Source organism: Bombina bombina, chromosome 10 (genome assembly GCF_027579735.1).
Source record: "Bombina bombina isolate aBomBom1 chromosome 10, aBomBom1.pri, whole genome shotgun sequence".
NCBI lineage: Eukaryota > Metazoa > Chordata > Amphibia > Anura > Bombinatoridae > Bombina > Bombina bombina.
Genome location: NC_069508.1, coordinates 59,625,943 through 59,649,072, shown reverse-complemented (window position 1 = coordinate 59,649,072; position 23,130 = coordinate 59,625,943). Strand labels below are relative to the sequence as shown.

The 23,130-nt window shown below is 39.8% G+C and overlaps 1 protein-coding gene across 2 annotated transcripts in view; it reads left to right on the top strand.

The window, feature by feature from the left end:
* Nucleotides 1-22,583, top strand: part of LOC128641451 (P-selectin) — a 119,687-nt gene extending 97,104 nt beyond the window's left edge. Inside the window, exons 11-13 of one of the 2 annotated variants that reach the window (XM_053694091.1) lie at nt 1,874-1,901; nt 9,188-9,234; nt 22,303-22,583. In XM_053694091.1, the coding sequence (XP_053550066.1) occupies nt 1,874-1,901; nt 9,188-9,233 (74 nt within the window). In that variant the 3' untranslated portion in view covers nt 9,234; nt 22,303-22,583. Of the gene's footprint in view, nt 1-1,873; nt 1,902-9,187; nt 9,235-14,867; nt 16,037-22,302 lie in introns of those variants that run through there. The other variant, XM_053694092.1, reaches the window with a different exon arrangement.
* The last annotated feature ends 547 nt before the right edge of the window (nt 22,584-23,130 follow it).

The window sequence follows — 23,130 nt, the reverse complement described above, 5'->3', positions numbered from 1 at the left end:
CCAGGAGCTTGTAGTTGGCTCCCGGAATGTTCCTAGTAGAATCCTTACTAGCAAAATTAACGATTAACATTTAGAATATAGCAGTATTTAGCGGTTTAGGGACTATTTCGGTCAGCCCGAGCAGAATTATGTATGCATTTAGTTGAGTCTTAATTTAGATTCAGGAGAAGAGGACCTATCTTCAAGAAGTATGTAACCAAGGAAGGATGCTTTCCCTTGTTTATTATTTTTTTGTAACTTTACGTTCTTCTTGTCTTTCTGTTTAAATTGGATGAAATGGAATTTAAATTCAATTGCCAATTGTTTATCGCTAAGTTAATCTCTGTCATGTAACAAAGGAAATAGAGATGTATTTGATTTGTACTGTATTGGAGCTGCGTCTCCTACATTGTTGGTTTAATTTATCTTTTTCAATAAACAATTCAAAAAACAAAAAACAAAAAACAAAAAAAAAAACAAAAAAAAAAACACAGTTGTAGACTAGAAATACTATTTCAAATTTGAATGTCACATTCGAATTCGAATGTCACATTCGAATTCCAATATTACATTTTGAAATTGAATGAATACATAGCTAAACATTCTATTATTCAAATGAATAAAAATTCGAAAATGAAAATTTGAAAATAGAATGTTAGAATGTTATATAAACATTCGAAATTCGATTCGAACGAACGAATGTATCAAAATTCGTTTTAAATTTCTAATTTTTAGAAACATTCGCCCATCCCTAGTGTGTATAGTGTTTGTGAAATGCGTAGTGCTTATAAGGTGTGTGTGTGTAGTGTTTATTAGATGTGTGGTTTGTTTAATTAATGTTTGTTTGTGCGTCTGTCTTTAAACTATAGACATTTATGGCTGATAAGTTATTTAAAGGGACATGAAACCCAAAAATGTTCTTTCATGATTTACGTAGAACATACAATTTTAAACAACTTTCCGGTTTACTTCTATAATCTAATTTGTTTCATTCTCTTGGTATCATTTGTTGAAGGAGCAGCAATGCACTACTGGTTTCTAACAGAACACATGGATGAGCCAATGACAATCGGTATATATATGCAGACACCAATAAGCAGCTAGAACCTAGGTTCTTTGCTGCTCCTGAGCTTACCTAGATAAACCTTTCAGCAAAGGATAACAAGAAAAGGAAGCAAATTAAATAATAGTAGTAAATTTGAAAGTTGTTTAAAACTTAATGCTATGTCTTAATCATGAATGTCTAATTATGACTTTAATGTCCCTTTAAGTTGTTCTCCATTACAACCATTATGTTAAGCTCCATTTTCAGAGCTTATCAGAGAATGATGGTCCATTATAAAACATCAGATGCTAAAAAGTGAGCTGCAATATAACCTCTATTCCATCCAAAAATTATTAATGGAGGATTTATATCATCCTTTAACAGTACATACAGCTGCTTGATTAGTGTTTTAAACTGTTTATCAAACAGTCTAGATGATGGTTACCTTGGCACCACCCCTGATGTTTCGGAACTACATTTCAAATAATGCTCAACTAAACTGCAGAGTGCCTAAGCATCATGGGAAGTGTAGTTTCAAAACATCTGGGGTCCCAAGGTTTGCCAACACTAGTCTTGACCAGTATTTCTCAACTCCATTCCTTAGGACCCTTAACAGGCCAGGTATTCTTTATATCTTAACTAGAGCACAGGTGAAATAATCAATAAAATTTAAATTCTACAGTCAGGCCACCAGTTGTGATAATTGCCTGACTGCAGACAAATCTTGTAATTACAAGACATTTACTGTCCCTTTAATCATTTAATCAATACTTGTAATATGTAACATGAGCCTGCCTCTTTGCCTATTTCATGATGTTTTAACTTAAACTCTTTCTTCTTTGTCAATAGGAGATACTGGCCTCTTGAGCTCTTCCAAGTAAGGACACGTTTTTGTTACTATAAAATTAAAATGAGTGCTTCTAGTAACCGAAAAGCCTAGTTGCTTGATAAAAAATAATTGTACAACTCTTCTTGGTTGAGTATGGCTTTTTCTTTATTTGCTTACTAGTGATAAAGCCCGCGTACACGGCCAAAATGTTTAATGAAAGAAATATACATATCCATCTATCCCTTTATCCCTATCACTCTGTTCCTATCCCTCTGTTCCTGTCCCTTTGTTCCTGTCCTTCTGTTCCTGTCCCTCTGCTCCTGTCACTTTGTTCCTGTCCCTCTGTTCCTGTCCCTCTGTTCCTGTCCCTTTGTTCCTGTCCTTCTGTTCCTGTCCCTCTGTTCCTGTCCCTCTGTTCCTGTCCCTCTGTCCCTATCCCTCTGTCCCTATCCCTCTGTCCCTATCCCTCTATCTCTGTCCCTCTATCCCTGTCCCTATCCTTCTGTCCCTATCCCCCTATCCCACTGTTCCTCTATCCTTATCCCTCTGTCCCTATCCCTGTATCTCTATCCCTGTCCCTATCCCTCTGTCCCTATGTCCCTGTCCTTCTGTCCTATTCCTCTGTCCCTGTCTCTATCTCTCTTTCCCTATCACATTATACCTGTTCCTCTATCCCTGTCCCTATCCTTCTGTTCCTGTCCCTCTGTCCCTATCCCTATACTTCTGTCCCTAACCCTTTGTCCCTCTCCCTATACTTCTGTCCCTATCCCTCTGTCCCTATCCCTCTGTCCCTATCCCTGTGTCCCTGATCCCCCATCAAACAGCTCTCTAACCCACCCTCTAACTATTGCCACCATCTTAAGTACTGGCAGCTGTCTGCCAGTACCTATAACCCCCTTTTCTCTTGTAAGGTGTATCCAGTCCACGGATCATCCATTACTTGTGGGATATTCTCATTCCCAACAGGAAGTTGCAAGAGGACACCCACAGCAGAGCTGTAATATAGCTCCTCCCCTAACTGTCATAGCCAGTCATTCTCTTGCAACTCTCAACAAGCTAGGACGTTGTAGGAGAGAGTGGTTAAATATAGCTAGTTTATTTTCTTCAATCAAAAGTTTGTTATTTTTAAATAGTACCGGAGTTGTGCTATTTTATCTCAGGCAGTAAATAGAAGAAGAATCTGCCTGAGGTTTCTATGATCTTAGCAGGTTGTAACTAAGATCCATTGCTATTCTCACATATGTCTGAGGGGATTACACAGATGAGGTAACTTCAGCGAGAGAATGGCGTGCAGTTTATTCTGCTATCAGGTATGTGCAGTTATAATTTTTTCTAGAGATGGAAAACATTAGAAAATGCTGCTGATACCGGATTAATGTAAGTTAAGCCTGAATACAGTGATTTAATAACGACTGGTATCATGCTTACTCCCAAAGGTAATACCCTTATGATATTGCAATATAAAACGTTTGCTGGCATGTTTAATCATTTTTATATATGCTTTGGTGATAAAACTTTATTGGGGCCTAGTTTTTTCCACATGGCTGGCTTAAATTTTGACTAGAAACCTGAGGCTTTCCACTGTTGTAGTATAAAAGTTACAGTTGGTGCACTTAAAATTACAAACTGTGACATCCAGCTTCCCTCAAAGGCCCTCTGAATGCTATAGGACATCTCTAAAGGGCCCAAAGGCTTTCCAAAGTCGTTTATTGGGGAAGGTAGGGCCACAGCTTGCTGTGGCAGTTGGTTGTGACTGTTAAAAAACGTCTATTTCGTTTTTTTGATCCGTTTTTTGAACTAAGGGGTTAATCATCCATTTGCAAGTGGGTGCAATGCTCTGTTAGCCTTTTATACACACTGTAAAAATTTCGTTTGATTTACTGCATTTTTCACTGTTTTTCAAATTCTGACAAAATTTGTTTCTCTTAAAGGCACAGTACCGTTTTTTATATTTGCTTGTTAACTTGATTTAAAGTGTTTTCCAAGCTTGCTAGTCTCATTGCTAGTCTGTATAAACATGTCTGACATAGAAGAAACTCCTTGTTTATTATGTTTAAAAGCCATGGTGGAACCCCCTCTTAGAATGTGTACCAAATGTACTGATTTCATTTTATACAATAAAGATCATTTTCTGTCTTTAAAAAAATTATCACCAGAGGAATCTGACGAGGGGGAAGTTATGCCGTCTAACTTTCCCCACGTGTCAGACCCTTTGACTCCCACTTAAGGGACTCACGCTCAAATGGCGCCAAGTACATCTAGGGCGCCCATAGCGTTTACTTTACAAGACATGGCGGCAGTCATGGATAATACACTGTCAGCGGTATTAGCCAGACTACTTGAACTTAGAGGTAAGCGAGATAGCTCTGGGGTGAGACAAAATGCAGAGCATACTGACGCTTTAAGAACCATGTCTGATACTGCCTCACAATATGCAGAAGCTGAGGAAAGAGAGCTTCAGTCAGTGGGTGATGTTAATGACTCAGGAAAGATACCTGATTCTAATATTTCTGCATTTAAATTTAAGCTTGAACACCTCCGCGTGTTGCTTAGGGAGGTTTTAGCTGCTCTGAATGACTGTGATACCATTGCAGTGCCAGAGAAATTGTGTAGACTGGATAAATACTATGCAGTGCCGGTGTGTACTGATGTTTTTCCAAATACCTAAAAGGTTTACAGAAATTATTAATAAAGAATGGGATGGACCAGGTGTGCCGTTCTCTTCCCCTCCTATTTTTAGAAAAATGTTTCCAATAGACACCACCACACGGGACTTATGGCAGACAGTCCCTAAGGTGGAGGGAGCAGTTTCTACTCTAGTAAAGCGTTCTACTATCCCTGTCCAGGACAGTTGTGCTTTTTTTTTTTTTTTTTAGATCCAATGGATAAAAAATTAGAGGTTACCTTAAGAAAATATTTATTCAACAAGGTTTTATCCTACAGCCCCTTGCATGCATTGCCCCTGTCACTGCTGCTGCGGCGTACTGGTTTGAGTCTCTGGAAGAGGCTTTACAGGTAGCGACTCCATTGGATGACATACTTGGCAAACTTAGAGCACTTAAGCTAGCCAATTCTTTTATTCTGATGCCATTGTTCATTTGACTAAACTAACGGCTAAGAATTCTGGTTTTGCTATACAGGCGCGCAGAGCGCTATGGCTTAGATCATGGTCAGCTGACGTGACTTCAAAATCTAACCTACTTAACATTCCCTTCAAGGGGCAGACCATATTCGGGCCTGGTTTGAAGGAGATTATTGCTGATATCACTGGAGGAAAAGGTCATGCCCTTCCTCAGGACAGGTCCAAATCTAGGGCCAAACAGTCTAATTTTCGTGCTTTTCGAAACTTCAAGGCAGGTGCGGCATCAACGTCCTCTAATGCTAAACAAGAGGGAACTTTTGCTCAATCCAAGACGGTCTGGAGACCAATCCAGACCTGGAAAAAAGGTAAGCAGGCCAAAAAGCCTGCTGCTGCCTCTAAGACAGCATGAAGGAATGGCCCCCTATCCGGTAACGGATCTAGTAGGGGGCAGACTTTCACTCTTCCCCCAGGCATGGGCAAGAGATGTTCAGGATCCCTGGGCGTTGGAAATTATATCCCAGGGATATCTCCTGGACTTAAAAGCTTCCCCCCCAAAAAGGGAGATTTCACCTTTCACAATTATCTGCAAACCAGATAAAGAGAGAGGCATTCTTACACTGTGTACGAGACCTCCTAGTTATGGGAGTGATCCATCCAGTTCCAAAGGAGGAACAGGGACAGGGTTTTTACTCAAATCTGTTTGTGGTTCCCAAAAAAGAGGGAACCTTCAGACCAATTTTGGATCTAAAGATCTTAAACAAATTCCTCAAAGTTCCATCATTCAAGATGGAAACTATTCGTACCATCCTACTAATGATCCAGGAGGGTCAATATATGACTACAGTGGATCTAAAGGATGCTTATCTTCACATTCCGATACACAAAGATCATCATCGGTTTCTCAGGTTTGCCTTTCTAGACAGGCATTACCAGTTTGTAGCTCTTCCCTTTGGATTAGCTACAGCCCCAAGAATCTTTACAAAGGTTCTAGGGTCGCTTCTGGCGGTCTTAAGGCCGCGGGGCATAGCAGTAGCCCCTTATTTAGACGACATCCTGATACAGGCTTCAAACTTCCAAATTGCCATGTCTCATAGGACGTAGTACTGGCATTTCTGAGGTCGCATGGGTGGAAAGTGAACGAGGAAAAGAGTTCTCTATCCCCACTCACAAGAGTTTCCTTTCTAGGGACTCTGATAGATTCTGTAGAAATTAAAATTTACCTGACGGAGTCCAGGTTATCAAAGCTTCTAAATTCCTGCCGGGTTCTTCATTCCATTCCACGCCCTTCGGTGGCTCAGTGTATGGAAGTAATCGGCTTAATGGTAGCGGCAATGGACATAGTGCCGTTTGCACGCTTACATCTCAGACCGCTGCAACTATGCATGCTCAGTCAGTGGAACGGGGATTACACAGATTTGTCCCCTCAACTGAATCTGGACCAAGAGACCAGGGATTCTCTTCTCTGGTGGCTATCTCGGGTCCATCTGTCCAAAGGTATGACCTTTCGCAGGCCAGATTGGACAATTGTAACAACAGATGCCAGCCTTCTAGGTTGGGCTGCAATCTGGAATTCCCTGAAGGCTCAGGGATCGTGGACTCAGGAGGAGTCTCTCCTTCCAATAAATATTCTGGAACTAAGAGCGATATTCAATGCTCTTCAGGCTTGGCCTCAGTTAGCAACTCTGAGGTACATCAGATTTCAGTCGGACAACATCACGACTGTAGCTCACATCAACCATCAAGGGGGAACAAGAAGTTCCCTAGCGATGTTAGAAGTTTCAAAAATAATTCGCTGGGCAGAGATTCACTCTTGCCACCTATCAGCTATCCATATCCCAGGTATAGAGAACTGGGAGGCGGATTTTCTAAGTCGTCAGACTTTTTATCCGGGAGAGTGGGAACTCCATCCGGAGGTTTTTGCACAACTGATTCATCGTTGGGGCAAACCAGAACTGGATCTCATGGCGTCTCGCCAGAACGCCAAGCTTCCATGTTACGGATCCAGGTCCAGGGATCCCAAGGCGACACTTATAGATGCTCTAGCAGCGCCCTGGTCTTTCAACCTGGCTTATGTGTTTCCACCGTTTCCTCTGCTCCCTCGACTGATTGCCAAGATCAAGCAGGAGAGAGCATCTGTGATTCTGATAGCACCTGCGTGGCCACGCAGGACCTGGTATGCAGATCTAGTGGACATGTCATCCTTTCCACCATGGTCTCTGCCTCTGAGACAGGACCTTCTACTTCAGGGTCCTTTCAACCATCCAAATCTAATTGCTCTGAGGCTGACTGCCTGGAGATTGAACGCTTGATTTTATCAAAGCGTGGCTTCTCTGAGTCAGTTATTGATACCTTAATACAGGCACGAAAGCCTGTCACCAGGAAAATTTAACATAAGATATGGCGTAAATATCTTTATTGGTGTGAATCCAAGGCTTACTCATGGAGTAAGGTCGGGATTCCCAGGATATTATCTTTTCTCCAAGAAGGTTTGGAAAAAGGATTGTCAGCTAGTTCCTTAAAGGGACAGATTTCTGCTCTGTCTATTCTTTTGCACAAGCGTCTGGCAGATGTTCCAGACGTTCAGGCATTTTGTCAGGCTTTAGTTAGAATCAAGCCTGTGTTTAAACCTGTTGCTCCACCATGGAGCTTAAATTTGGTTCTTAAGGTTCTTCAAGGAGTTCCGTTTGAACCTCTTCATTCCATAGATATCAAACTTTTATCTTGGAAAGTTCTTTTTTTTTTTGGTAGCTATTTCCTCGGCTCGTAGAGTTTCTGAGCTAACTGCCTTATAATGTGATTCTCCTTATCTGATTTTTCATACGGATAAGGTAGTCCTGCGTACCAAACCTGGGTTCTTACCTAAGGTGGTATCTAACAAGAATATCAATCAAGAGATTGTTGTTCCATCCTTGTGTCCTAATCCTTCTTCGAAGAAGGAACGTCTATTACACAATCTGGACGTGGTCCGTGCTTTAAAGTTTTACTTACAAGCTACTAAAGATTTTCGTCAAACATCTGCTTTGTTTGTTGTCTACTCTGGACGGAGGAGAGGTCAAAAGGCTTCGGCAACCTCTCTTTCTTTTTGGCTAAGAAGCATAATCTTCTTAGCCTATGAGACTGCTGGACAGCAGCCTCCTGAAAGGATTACAGCTCATTCCACTAGAGCTGTGGCTTCCACCTGGGCCTTTAAAAACAAGGCTTCTGTTGAACAGATTTGCAAGGCTGCGACTTGGTCTTCGCTTCATACTTTTTCAAAATTTTACAAATTTGATACTTTTGCTTCTTCGGAGGCTGTATTTGGGAGAAAGGTTTTACAGGCAGTGGTTCCTTCCATTTAAGTACCTGCCTTGTCCCTCCCATCATCCGTGTACTTTAGCTTTGGTATTGGTATCCCACAAGTAATGGATGATCCGTGGACTGGATACACCTTACAAGAGAAAACACAATTTATGCTTACCTGATAAATTTATTTCTCTTGTGGTGTATCCAGTCCACGGCCCGCCCTGTCATTTTAAGGCAGGTAATTTTTAAATTTAAACTACAGTAACCACTGCACCCTATGGTTCCTCTTTTCTCGGCTTGTTTTCGGTCGAATGACTGGCTATGACAGTTAGGGGAGGAGCTATATTACAGCTCTGCTGTGGGTGTCCTCTTGCAACTTCCTGTTGGGAATGAGAATATCCCACAAGTAATGGATGAGCCGTGGACTGGATACACCACAAGAGAAATAAATTTATCAGGTAAGCATAAATTGTGTTTTTTTATTCTTTTTTGTTTTCATTTGTTTTTGTTCCCACACCCCCTTTTCTGTAGTGTAGCTGCCCCATCCCTCCCTGTTCCTTTAACGTCTGTAGCGTAGGGCCCTCCCACTCCCTCCCCCCTCTGCTGCTGAGCCTCCCACCCGCCTCCCACCCACACCTCCCGCCGGCACCAGCAGAAGATCGTTACAGACGGTGACACACACAGTGTCACCGTCTGTAACGATCATGCATCTGCCCTCATATGGAGGTGGAGCACAGATCGAGCTCCGGCTCCATATGCGGCAGATACCTGGAGCTTCGGCTCTCGGCTGTAACAGCTGAGAGTGCTGGAGCTGTCTTCAGTTGCGCACGCAGCCAAAAGAATGTCTGCTGCGCACACAACTGATGACGGCGACGGACACGTTACAAACGCCTTTATAGTATAGATATTACTAATTGTTCTAGAGAATTACATCAACAGACATCTAATAGCTTATTTTGTTTCCCTTTAGAAACCCTGTTAACACGTTTGAAAACCCAGCCTTTGAAAACTTCTAAGGTTTGTATCTACTAAATGATGTTCAAAAAACTGATACTGAAGGTAGAGAAGACTGACGTGGAGTTTTTCAATTTGTTAAAACATTTTAGATATATGAATATATAATTGTATTTACTTTGGGAAATATATTGGCTTTTTGGTAATAAAATCGCACAGTGCAGATGGCAATGTATTTTTAATATATATATATATTTTTTTATATACAAAACACGGGTGGGGTCAGCACTCTCAGGCCGGACCGGGTACACATCCTATGACCCTGCAACATGCACAGCCCTGGGTGCAAACCAGCACTCTCAGGAAGCTGCACTGTCACCAGAGTCGCAGGCAGTTAACCCCAGACAGGCCTGGGTGCAAGGCCCAAACAGGGAAAATTACAGAAAAATACATTAATATAACACACAGAAAAAGTCCAGCACTCACTCACAAGCTCTCAACTAAGATAAAAAGCAGCAATGGAAGAATTAGTTACCGCATCTGGCCAAATGGGAAAAGCCCAGGTACCTCGTCAAGGTTTCTTCCAAAAAAACCTGGGTCCCTAAACAGCCACACAATGCAGTCTCACAATCAATTTATTATTTTTATATATATATATATATTGTATAACAAGGTACTACACCACAAGATAAAAGGACATGATGCTCTAAAACTGCTTGAGCATAGGGAATTTCGTCTTTGTCAAAACAAAACCCATAATAACTTACGGTACAAGGATGAGCCAGTGAACTACAACGACAGTAAAAGCAATCAAATATAATGTGGTCTCAACTTGGGGTCTATTTAAACAAGTAGATCTCTTGATTAGGTATTCTACCATTGTGCCCCATGTAAACATACCTAGTGAAGCTCAAGGGGTCAATTTATCAAGCTCCGTACGGAGCTTGATGCCCCGTGTTTCTGGCGAGCCTTCAGGCCGCTGCTTTATAACCTGTCTGCCTGCTCTGAGGTGGCAGACAGAGATCACCCCAATCAAATAAGATCAGGTTGATTGAGACCCCCTGCTAGCGGCAAATCTGAACTGCTGGTGCAATGATAAATGCCGACAACGTATGCTGTCGGCATTTATCGATGTGCGGCGGACATGATACGCTACATCGTATCATGTCCGTCCGCACAATAATAAATTGACCCCTAAGAGTGTATACATATGTTGGCGTCAGTAATTGTAGCATTATTTGTATTCACATAGTTCTCACGTCATGTGCATTCTCATGAGCCAGCCAAAGTAGCTAAACATCAACAAAGGATGCAAAGGGAAAGAAATACATTTATTTATAGAACTGGAACATTTATAAAAATGGTTTGCTCAATCTAAATCACAAAGTTTATATTTCTACTTTCTTTTCCCTTATAGGTTTCAAATTGACATTAGGGGACAACTGATATTTCCTTTAGAAAAGTCAATCTAATAATTTTTCAACAATAAAATACCATTAAAATCTATGGGTATTTTGTTGATAAATAATTTAGTAAGCTTTTGTAAAGGATAGTGATGGACCCTAAGTGAGAATATAAACTCTTTAAGAAACCAAATTGCACATCCTCCTCAGTCAACCAGGGCTTCAACTGTCGGACAGTAGTTTCTTCCTGAACATCACATTTATGAATGTCATATCGCACTGCATATTCCACACTTGAAATTTCACTTGTAGGGAAGATGTAATCATTACTTCTACCCAGGTCCTTGTAGTCACATTTGATTCTGTATTTTTGTTTCACCACCCATATTTACATCCAAAACCTTTTACTCATTTACGTAGCATCTCCTGACTTCACTCTTTCCCCACCAAAACATTAATTCACTAATTTATCTTGACTCCCTTTGACTGATGCAGCAGAAATTTTAATGGCCTTCCCATACACCAGACAAACTCAACATTTGGCCCAGATTACAAGTGGAGCACTATTATTTTTCCCGCTTCTCTCAAGTAAAAAAATTAGCGTGGCTGGATTAGCGTGAGTGTTAAAAGTTGAAAGTAAAAAGTTGGTTTGCTATCGAAAGATTCAGGTGTGCAAACTTCAGAACTTTGGATATCACAACTGTAAGGGATTGGACATTTTTCATGATTCCATGCATAAATAATTAATCAAACAGTTAATATATTAGCAGTTTATATTAAAACTTTTATTTTAGAACACATATCGGCTTTTAAGAGTATTTCCTTTAAGAAATAAGTTACACTTGTTTAATCACTGATTTGTTCTACTGTACTGTAATCACTGCTTAGTATGTTATTACAATTAGTTAATAATAAACACTGTTTTTATTCTACTGCATTCTCGAACATCAATTTCCCTTTTTCAGTACTATCGTGAGACCTAGTGTGCACTTCTCCATCGCCAGGGCAAAACATTTGGTACCAGAAGTGGGGTTAGTACTGAAAAACTGGAAGCCTTTCAAAACTAATTGGTTGTTTGGTGGATTGCTGTTGTTTGCAATATGCCTAGTCTAGAGTGGTTGGAAAAAAGCAGTTAGTGCAAGAGAGAGCCTGCCCTTCCTAGTTGGCTACTTGTTAGTCCCTGGGTCTGGCATAGCATTGGAAGAGCACCAATGGATCCAGACGTAGGGCAGTCGTTAGGAGAAATGGTGAATCATTTGGATTTCACAGTGTATGATTCTAAAAAAATACATACACAGAGGTTGGTTGGTTGTTTCTGGTTGTTTTTACAGACTGTGTGTCTGTAAATTGCATGCAAAGAAAAACAGTTAGCTGTTGACGTGCATGCAAAGTGCGTTAACTAAGACACAAAAATCATGCCATATGCAGGGGCAGGGGGAGTGGGGGAAGCTCCGATCCCTAAGACCTTTAGCTTTAGGGCTGTGGAATCTAAGAAACAAATAAAGAGTAAAAAACATAAATATAAGATGAGACCTTTCATGCATGCAGCTAAACTTGCTGATGATTTTGTTGAGTTTACTTACGATGACATTGATGAGTGGCAAGCATGACCAGTGAGTCAAAGACAAAGAAAACATCAACGTGATAGAAATTAATCATGCACATGGACACAGAGACAGATCTGATCAAAGTTGGGGTTGTTAGGGAGGAAATAGATAAAAAATGACAGCTGAGTTTTTAAAAAAAAAATGGAAAGCTCTTAAGCCGCACAAGAAATTCACAGAGGGAGATGCAGACACACAAAAGGCACACAAAGCAGACAGTGAGGATCAGAGAGAAGAAACTGAAGAATCGTCTACACTAGTGCCCACAGCCCCACCCTCACTCTATCCCTGGGATGAGCTTGAAAAAGTGTCCAAGGGCAGGAGCAGACTGATGCAGGAGGGTGGGTCGTTTCCCCTCCATTAGATTTACATGCTGGCCAGTCCCTAGAACCCCCACCAATGATATACATATGATTATGATTAAATAGTAGGGTAATCAGAGCAGACTCCAAGAAATGCTAGCACTTGTGGACACAGGAGTTGAAGTGATAATTCTTCCAGGAGACCCACAAATACACAAGGGTGAATCACTTGTTAATGTTGAAGGGCTGGGAGGGCAGACAGTGAAAGCTGCAAAAAGAGCAGTGAAACCAATTGAATAGGTTCAGGATAAACAACCAGTGTCCACCCATTTAAACTTTTGGTCCCACTATAAATAATTATTGGTGTGGGATGTTGATTAAGGTTGATCATTTCTCTGCATAATAAGTAGATATAATAAGTAGATATCTATTAATACCAATATTATCTAGAATCACTCTTGAATCACAAACTGGACACTAAATACATTAGGAATGGTCACATGAGCTCTTCTTTCCCCTAAGCCTAAGCTTAAAATTCCAAAAATGTCTATTTTTGAAACTAAGTTAAATATTCAGACTTTGTCCCCTTTTTCCAATCATGTAAGGATTAACGTGTAAGGTTTTCTACCCGATCTCTGACACATAAAAATAGTGCATATTGCGCAACCTGTGTGTGAAATTAACAAAATGGTCTTTTTATCTTTAGTGGTACCAAGGTATTGATACAATATTATGAAGCACACTATGTAACAGTACGTTAGGTTGTATTCAATGTTCATATTCTCTCAGTCTATTTGTATAGGGCATTGTTACTTTAAGACTCACATCGTGTTTGTGATTGAGGTGCAGCTGTACGGGCTATTAAAGTGCTGGCAGCTGCATACTCAACATGTCTATGACTAAGGCGAGTGTAAGGCGAAAATGTGTAAGACAACATTACGCTGGAGTCGTCTACTGATTTTATTTGTCTTGATTTTATCCAAATAAATCCTTTTAAATGCATGGAGATTCGCCGGTTACTTTTGTTTTCTCATTTAATATGCCTGTCTAGCCCGTAAAGAAACCAGATGGTTCTTGGGCCTACTCACAAACTCTTCCAAGAGAAAATCAGAGACTGTAACTGCAATCCCTACTCCTAATAATGCTACAGAAGCCACATCCTTTGTGGGAGCAATGGGCTTTTGAAGATATTTTATTTCACATCTGGGACTTTTCAAGCAGCATATAAAGCTATTAAACAGAATAGATAACTAGTGCCCCTACAGAAAGACCATCCTTTGCTGTTGGAGGTTACCTGAACCTACAATTTGATATCATGAGGCCTGTACTAAGAGCAAAGGCATCCTGCTGGGAAAGGATGATGTGGATTGAATTTTGGTCCAAGCAGTTAACCGGATTTCAGCAAGTTACACACCACTGGAGAAGCACCTATTAGCTGCATGTACTGCTTGATTAACTGGCACAAGTAAAGTCACTCTGAAACTGAATTACCTATTGGAGGCTGGGTAAGAGACAATGGACTGATAACCCACAAAGCAATGGCCCAACAATCAACCCTTCTGAAGTGGAAATGGTATTTGCAGGAGAGAGGAGTGACAGCTGGATATCTAAAGCAAGCATCTCAACAGATGGCTGGACAAGTCACCTTTGAACGTATAGTACAAGAAAGCCCAACAATATCTGCAGTGACTCTTGAGCCCTCTTCAGTAAAAAAAAAAAGGCCCTAAATTTGAGGACCTGAATAAAGAACAGCAGAAAAAGGACCTGGTTTACAGATAGATCAGCTGTTGTGTTACATAATGGCAGATATAGGACAGCTGCAGCCTACAATTCAAGTAAAGACCTTGTAGCCCAGGAGATGGGTAAAGGAGTTTCCAGTCAATATGCTTAACTGAAAGCCATCGTTTTAGTTCTGGAAGTGACTCAATGAGAAGAAGTGTACATTTATGCAAAGTGATTTGGACGTTACATATACCACATTACACCCATGCTATTGTATTGGTTGAAAGGTGCAATGGGCTGCTGAAAAATCAGATCCACAAACTGACCCCTAGTCATACTGTGAGGGGTAGTATAAGGTTCTCACTCAGGCATTACTATTGTTTAATTCTAAGCCTCTAACATGTGGGGGGGGGGAGGGAGTTCTCCCTATAAAACACTAACTGACAGACTGACAAACAAGAATGGACCAATGGCAGTGGACTATAAGGGTTTAGAGACAAGTCATGAGAAGGTGTGTGTGTGCTGTAGAGCCTACAGGTGGTCCCAGAAAATAAATGACTCTAAGTGCAGAAATGTTGATAGAACTCCTCAAATGTTGTTTTCAGCAGAATGTGTACCCAAACCAATATTACAAAACTGAATAATTGCTGTTTCTTAATTTTCAGTGCAGCAAGATGCATGGACCAATACCAACATGTATGCTCAAATGTTGTCCAGATTTGAAAGCTACCCTGGACCTGAATGTCACAGCTACTGCTGCAGGGCCTACTAGACTTTTTTTGGCCCAGAGAGGGACTGTTTTATGTCCAATGTAACAGAACTGTAAGAAATGTACCAATTGGGGACTCTGATTGCTCTAATTCACTGATGAACATTACATGTGCTGCTGATGCAGAACCACACAGACTCATTGAACACACTCATCAAACTGAACTTTTAAAGGGACTGGAGCTAATTCTTCTATGTGAATCTGACACATCTAGTAAAAATGAAGTATTGCTTACTCCCTCGTGGGGTATATTGGTATGTGGATATTGGGCTTACAGGTGGAAGGGCCAATGTTACATCTAAGTGAAAGTAATGATCTGTGATCAACAGGTGGAGTGTAAGGGATTGAAAACTTTCATGATTACATGCACAAATAATTAATCAGTTAATGTATTAGCAGTTGTTTTTAAAACTTTGCTTTTAGAATACATAAATGCCTTTAAGAAATAATTTACACTTGTATTTCACTCTGCCTTCTTTTTTCATAGCAGATGCTGTTATCTGCGAAGAGGGGGTGTAACATTCCAAGAGTCAGATAGTGCTAGGCTAACATGAGAATTTTTGCTTGTTATGAGAAACTAACGGCTAGATTTAGAGTTTTGTCGGTAACGACCCGCATAGCTAAAGCTGGCTTTTTTCTGGCCGCACCTTTAAAATAACTCTGGTATTGAGAGTCCACAGAATGGCTGCGTTAGGCTCCAAAAAGGGAGCGTACAGGCATATTTAACGCCACTGCAACTCTCGATACCAGAGTTGCTTACGGACGCGGCCAGCCTCAAAAACGTGCTCGTGCACGATTCCCCCATAGAAAACAATGGGGCTGTTTGAGCTGAAAAAAAACCTAACACCTGCAAAAAAGCTGCGTTCAGCTCCTAACGCAGCCCCATTGTTGTCTATGGGGAAACACTTCCTACGTCTGCACCTAACACCCTAACATGTACCCCGAGTCTAAACACCCCTAACCTTACACTTATTAACCCCTAATCTGCCGCCCCCGCTATCGCTGACCCCTGCATATTATTATTAACCCCTAATCTGCCGCTCCGTAAACCGCCGCTACTTACATTATCCCTATGTACCCCTAATCTGCTGCCCTAACATCGCCGACCCCTATATTATATTTATTAACCCCTAATCTGCCCCCAACAACGTCGCCGCCAGCTACCTACACTTATTAACCCCTAATCTGCTGAGCGGACCGCATCGCTATCATAATAAAGTTATTAACCCCTAATCCGCCTCACTAACCCTATAATAAATAGTATTAACCCCTAATCTGCCCTCACTAACATCGCCGACACCTAACTTCAAACATTAACCCCTAATCTGCCGACCGGAGCTCACCGCTATTCTAATAAATGTATTAACCCCTAAAGCTAAGTCTAACCCTAACACTAACACCCCCCTAAGTTAAATATAATTTAAATCTAACAAAATTAATTAACTCTTATTAAATAACTTATTCCTATTTAAAGCTAAATACTTACCTGTAAAATAAACCCTAATATAGCTACAATATAACGAATAATTACATTGTAGCTATTTTAGGATTAATATTTATTTTACAGGCAACTTTGTAATTATTTTAACCAGGTACAATAGCTATTAAATAGTTAAGAACTATTTAATAGTTACCTAGTTAAAATAATAACAAAATTACCTGTAAAATAAATCCTAACCTAACTTACAATTAAACCTAACACTATACTATCATTAAATTAATTAAATAAAATACCTACAATTATCTACAATTAAACCTAACACTACACTATCAATAAATAAATTAAATACAATTCCTACAAATAACTACAATGAAATAAACTAACTAAAGTACAAAAAATAAAAAAGAACTAAGTTACAAAAAATAAAAAAATATTTACAAACATTAGAAAAAATTACAACAATTTTAAACTAATTACACCTACTCTAAGCCCCCTAATAAAATAACAAAGACCCCCAAAATAAAAAAATGCCCTACCCTATTCTAAATTACTAAAGTTCAAAGCTCTTTTACCTTACCAGCCCTGAACAGGGCCCTTTGAGGGGCATGCCCCAAGAAATTCAGCTCTTTTGCCTGTAAAAAAACACATACAATACCCCCCCCCCAACATTACAACTCACCACCCACATACCCCTAATCTAACCCAAACCCCCCTTAAATAAACCTAACACTAAGCCCCTGAAGATCTTCCTACCTTGTCTTCACCTCACCGGGTATCACCGATCCGTCCTGGCTCCGATATCTTCATCCAACCCAAGAGGGGGCTAGACATCCATCATCCGACGGCTGAAGAAGTCCAGAAGAGGCTCCAAAGTCTTCATCCTATCCGGGAAGAAGAGTAGATCCGGACCGGCAACCATCTTCTTCCAAGCGGCATCTTCTATCTTCATCCGATGAGGACCGGCTCCATCTTGAAGACCTCCACCGCGGACCCATCTTCTTCCGACGACGACTTCCCGATGAATGACGGTTCCTTTAAGGGACGTCATCCAAGATGGCGTCCCTCGAATTCCGATTGGCTGATAGGATTCTATCAGCCAATCAGAATTAAGGTAGGAAAATTCTGATTGGCTGATGGAATCAGCCAATCAGAATCAAGTTCAATCCGATTGGCTGATCCGATCAGCCAATCAGATTGAGCTCGCATTCTATTGGCTGTTCCGATCAGCCAATAGAATGCGAGCTCAATCTGATTGGCTGATCGGATCGGCCAATCGGATTGAACTTGATTCTGATTGGCTGATTCCATCAGCCAATCAGAATTTTCCTACCTTAATTCCGATTGGCTGATAGAATCCTATCAGCCAATCGGAATTCGAGGGACGCCATCTTGGATTACGTCCCTTAAAGGAACCGTCATTCGTCGGGAAGTCATCGTCGGAAGAAGATGGGTCCGCAGTGGAGGTCTTCAAGATGGAGCCGGTCCTCATCGGATGAAGATAGAAGTTGCCGCTTGGAAGAAGATGGTTGCCGGTCCGGATCTACTCTTCTTCCCGGATAGGATGAAGACTTTGGAGCCTCTTCTGGACTTCTTCAGCCGTCGGATGATGGATGTCTAGCCCCCTCTTGGGTTGGATGAAGATATCGGAGCCAGGACGGATCGGTGATACCCGGTGAGGTGAAGACAAGGTAGGAAGATCTTCAGGGGCTTAGTGTTAGGTTTATTTAAGGGGGGTTTGGGTTAGATTAGGGGTATGTGGGTGGTGGGTTGTAATGTTGGGGGGGGTATTGTATGTGTTTTTTTTACAGGCAAAAGAGCTGAATTCTTTGGGGCATGCCCCGCAAAGGGCCCTGTTCAGGGCTGGTAAGGTAAAAGAGCTTTGAACTTTAGTAATTTAGAATAGGGTAGGGCATTTTTTTTATTTTGGGGGTCTTTGTTATTTTATTAGGGGGCTTAGAGTAGGTGTAATTAGTTTAAAATTGTTGTAATATTTTTCTGATGTTTGTAAATATTTTTTTATGTTTTGTAACTTAGTTCTTTTTTATTTTTTGTACTTTAGTTAGTTTATTTCATTGTATTTATTTGTAGATATTGTATTTAATTCATTTATTGATAGTGTAGTGTTAGGTTTAATTGTAACTTAGGTTAGGATTTATTTTACAGGTAAATTTGTAATTATTTTAACTATTTTAGCTATTAAATAGTTCTTAACTATTTAATAGCTATTGTACCTGGTTAAAATAAATACAAAGTTGCCTGTAAAATAAATATTAATCCTAAACTAGCTACAATATAATTATAATTTATATTGTAGCTATATTAGGATTTATTTTACAGGTAAGTATTTAGCTTTAAATAGGAATAATTTATTTAATAAGAGTTAATTAATTTCGTTAGATTTAAATTATATTTAATTTAGGGGGGTGTTAGTGTTAGGGTTAGACTTAGCTTTAGGGGTTAATCCATTTATTAGAATAGCGGCGAGATTCGGTCGGCAGATTAGGGGTTAATAAGTGTAGGTAGGTGGAGGCAACGTTGAGGGGGGCAGATTAGGGGTTAATAAATATAATATAGGGGTCGGCGGTGTTAGGGGCAGCAGATTAGGGGTACATAGCTATAATGTAGGTGGCGGCTCTTTGCGGTCAGCAGATTAGGGGTTAATAAGTGTAGGCAGGTGGAGGCAACGTTGAGGGGGGCAGGTTAGGGGTTAATAAATATAATACAGGGGTCGGCGGTGTTAGGAGCAGCAGATTAGGGGTACATAGCTATAATGTAGGTGGCGGCTCTTTGCGGTCGGCAGATTAGGGGTTAATAAGTGTAGGCAGGTGGAGGCGACGTTGAGGGGGGCAGGTTAGGGGTTAATAAATATAATACAGGGGTCGGCGGTGTTAGGAGCAGCAGATTAGGGGTACATAGCTATAATGTAGGTGGCGGCTCTTTGCGGTCGGCAGATTAGGGGTTAATAAGTGTAGGCAGGTGGAGGCGACGTTGAGGGGGGCAGGTTAGGGGTTAATAAATATAATACAGGGGTCGGCGGTGTTAGGGGCAGAAGATTAGGGGTACATAAGGATAACGTAGGTGGCGGTCGGCAGATTAGGGGTTAAAAAAATTTAATCGAGTGGCGGCGATGTGGGGGGACCTCGGTTTAGGGGTACATAGGTAGTTTATGGGTGTTAGTGTACTTTAGAGCACAGTAGTTAAGAGCTTTATGAAACGGCGTTAGCCCAGAAAGCTCTTTACTACTGGTTTTTTTCTGCGTCTGGAGTTTGGTCGTTAGATTTCTAACGCTCACTTCAGACACGACTCTAAATACCGGAGTTAGGAAGATCCCATTGAAAAGATAGGATACGCAATTGACGTAAGGGGATCTGCGGTATGGAAAAGTCGCGGCTGAAAAGTGAGCGTTAGACCCTTTTTTGACTGACTCCAAATACCGGCGGTAGCCTAAAACCAGCGTTAGGAGCCTCTAACGCTGGTTTTCATGGCTACCGCCAAACTCCAAATCTAGCCGTTATTTTGCTAAAATGCTTTCAAAGTGAAATAATATTATTAACATAACGTTATACACACCTCCTACTCCAACTGTTTAATTATTTGAATTGCTAAGGATGGTGGGAGACTTTCTGGGTAACAAGTTAGAGAGAAGTTTCATACAGTATCTGTGGAATCTGCTGTCGGGCCTGTGTTCCACTGAATGATGACTCTCAGTGCCGTTGCATGCTATTAATGCCCTATCCAAAACCCAAAGATCAGTAATGCGTTTATAGTTTAATCACTGCTTTCTTCTACTGTACTGTAATAACTGCTTAGTTTGGGTTCATAATAAACAATGTAATTATTCTACTGTATTTACGTGCGTCAGTTTACCTTTTTCAGTACTATCGTGAGACCTAGTTTGTGCTTCCCCAGCACCAGGACAAAACAGCAGCTGTGCAAACTCCCTCTCCCCATAAATGTATGAATTATTGCTTGCATGCTAACTCTGCGCTAGATCAACTGCGCTAAAGCCGAAGGGGGATTAAAAATACTTTAAATTCCTATGTTTTCAACTAGAAGAAAATATTATTTTTCTTTTAGAATATATTTTTTTATATAAATAAATTATTATTATTTTTTTTAAATATACTGTATATACCTATAAAGCTATATGTAAAGTCCTGGAATGCGCACTCTCACCTTCAAGTCAGCCACCAGGGTGCAGGCAAAAATATAATAGTACAAAGCAGGCATGCACTCTCTGGATAGATTTACAAAAGTGCTTTGTAAAAGAGAGACTTTTACACCTTATTTAATGTTTGATTGCTCACTGTTACTTGTCTGATGAAGGGGTGAGATCCCCGAAACATCACTGCATGTTTTTCTAGTGCACAATAAAGCACATTTGTAAAACCATCCAGAGAGTGCATGCCTACTTTGAACTATAAAGCTATATAAATATACTGGGATCCGCACTCTCACAAACTTCACAACAGCAACCAGGGTGCAGGAACAGGTTATGTTTAAAAAAATCATATTTCAATATATTTGACAGGGAAGGGCTCAATTAAAAAAAGTGTATATATGAGTACAATACTTTATTTTAATATTTTTTTAATGTGTTTTGTGAAAAAAAAACATTTTCAACCCTTACACTTTACTTCAGATCTCAAGTTGAGCTAAATATTCTAGTGCAGTTTTGGCTTTCTCTCTAGCGCAACCTACAACTTTCAGCTTGTAATATGAGCACTATTTAGAGCAGTCACAATGTTCAGTGAAATATCTGTCGTGCTAACCCTTCTCTTGTAAATGTGATTTACTTTGGACTTATAATATCAAGTTGTGCACTAATGTTAGAGCTGTCCAGTGATATTGCTTATAGCACGCCACTTGTAATCTAGACCTTTGTCATTCCATAAAATATATCCCCATGAGATGCCAAATTAAATTCATTATACATTAGCTTACAAAGCTTCCAACAGATTCATTCCCAAATATATTTCCATTCTCATCATCCCAAGCCGTTTCACCCCCCTTATTACCAGCTCCCTTTCTAACCTCATTCAGAATTTTGCCCACCCAATTTTATGCTGTCTTTGAAAACTCACCTATACCGAGAAGGTCTCAACCTACCCTCCTAAATGTTCCTCATCACTATAATATCCCACTATAATAAACTTTATAGCTGTTTCTTCTAACTTGTTCTATCCACCAATCTTTCTCCAATCTCAGATAATATAACCCCTAAAACTTTTTTCTTATTCAACCTTAAAGTTCTAGATGGTATGGTGTATAAGTCTAAATAGTACAATCTTACATCTAGGTCTGGATTCAGTAATACTATAAATAAGTGAACTGTATTATATACCCACATTTTTTCTCTTATGATTCAGATAGAGCATGCAATTTTAAGCAACTTTCTAATTTACTCCTATTATCATTTTTTCTTCATTCTCTTGGTATCTTTATTTGAAAAAGAAGGAATGAAAGCTTAGGAGCCAGCTTATTTTTGGTTCAGTACACTGGATAGCGCTTGCTGATTGGTCGCTACATTTAGCCACCAATCAGCAAACTGTACCCAGGTGCTGAACCTAAAATGGGGCGGCTCCTAACCTTTCATTACTGCTTTTAAAACAAAGATACCAAGAGAACTAAGAGAAATTGATAATAGGAGTAAAATACTTGCTTAAAATTGCATTCTCTATCGAATCATGAAAGAAAAAATTTGAGTTTAGTATCCCTTAAATTATAAATTCATTGATAAGGGATATGGCAGCAATTTACTAATACATTATAAAGATAACAATTAAGTTATAAAGAAATTCATGATAATGTATAAATATTTACATTTACTATAGTATAGACATTTTCTTTAGCTGCATATTTCCTAATGTTTTTTTTAATTCTTTTTCAGGAAAATAATTTGAAATGATTTATTCAGCTGGCTGTAGCAACTAGAAGTATATATATGCAGTTCCTGAGTACAGAAGAAAAATAATTACAGAATGATTAGATGTCTCTAACTCTATTAGAGCTTTTTAACCAAATGCTATAACACTTTACATATTTTGAAAATGAATTATTTTCTAGATACTGGTCTATATCTGTATGGTGCTATTCGGTAAAATGTTTCTTAATGTTTAGATGAATGATCAAAATTAATATTTTTTCATTATTCTTAGTTTTCCTTTGCAAATGAACAACAAGTGGCAATTTAACTAATCATTGAGAGTCCCATTTGTTTTTCCACTGACAACAAAAAACTCAGAATAATAAAAAAAAATTTTTTTTGGATCATTCGTCCAAAAACAATTTTCAGTCAATAAGCTTAAAGGGACAGTAAACCTTAAAAATAATGTTATATAATTCTGCACATAGTGCAGAATTATATAACATTATATTAGCCAAACATTTATAAAAAATAATTTCCCCTATTAATTTTTTTTAAAAAAAAACGCTGTTTCACAGACCCGCTCTCTGCTCTCTGCTGAGCGGGTCTGTTATATTTACTCAGCGCATCGGGCCAGCTGTATAGTCACAGCCCGGCCTGACCGCGCCATAAGACTAAGTGCAGCTCGCTCCTGTCCCGATGCGCTGAGTAAATATAACAGACCCGCTCAACAGAGAGCAGAGAGCTGGTCTGTGAAACAGCGTTTTTTTTTTAAATTAATAGGGGAAATTACGTTTTATAAATGTTTGGCTAATATAATCTTATATAATTCTGCACTATGTGCAGAATTAT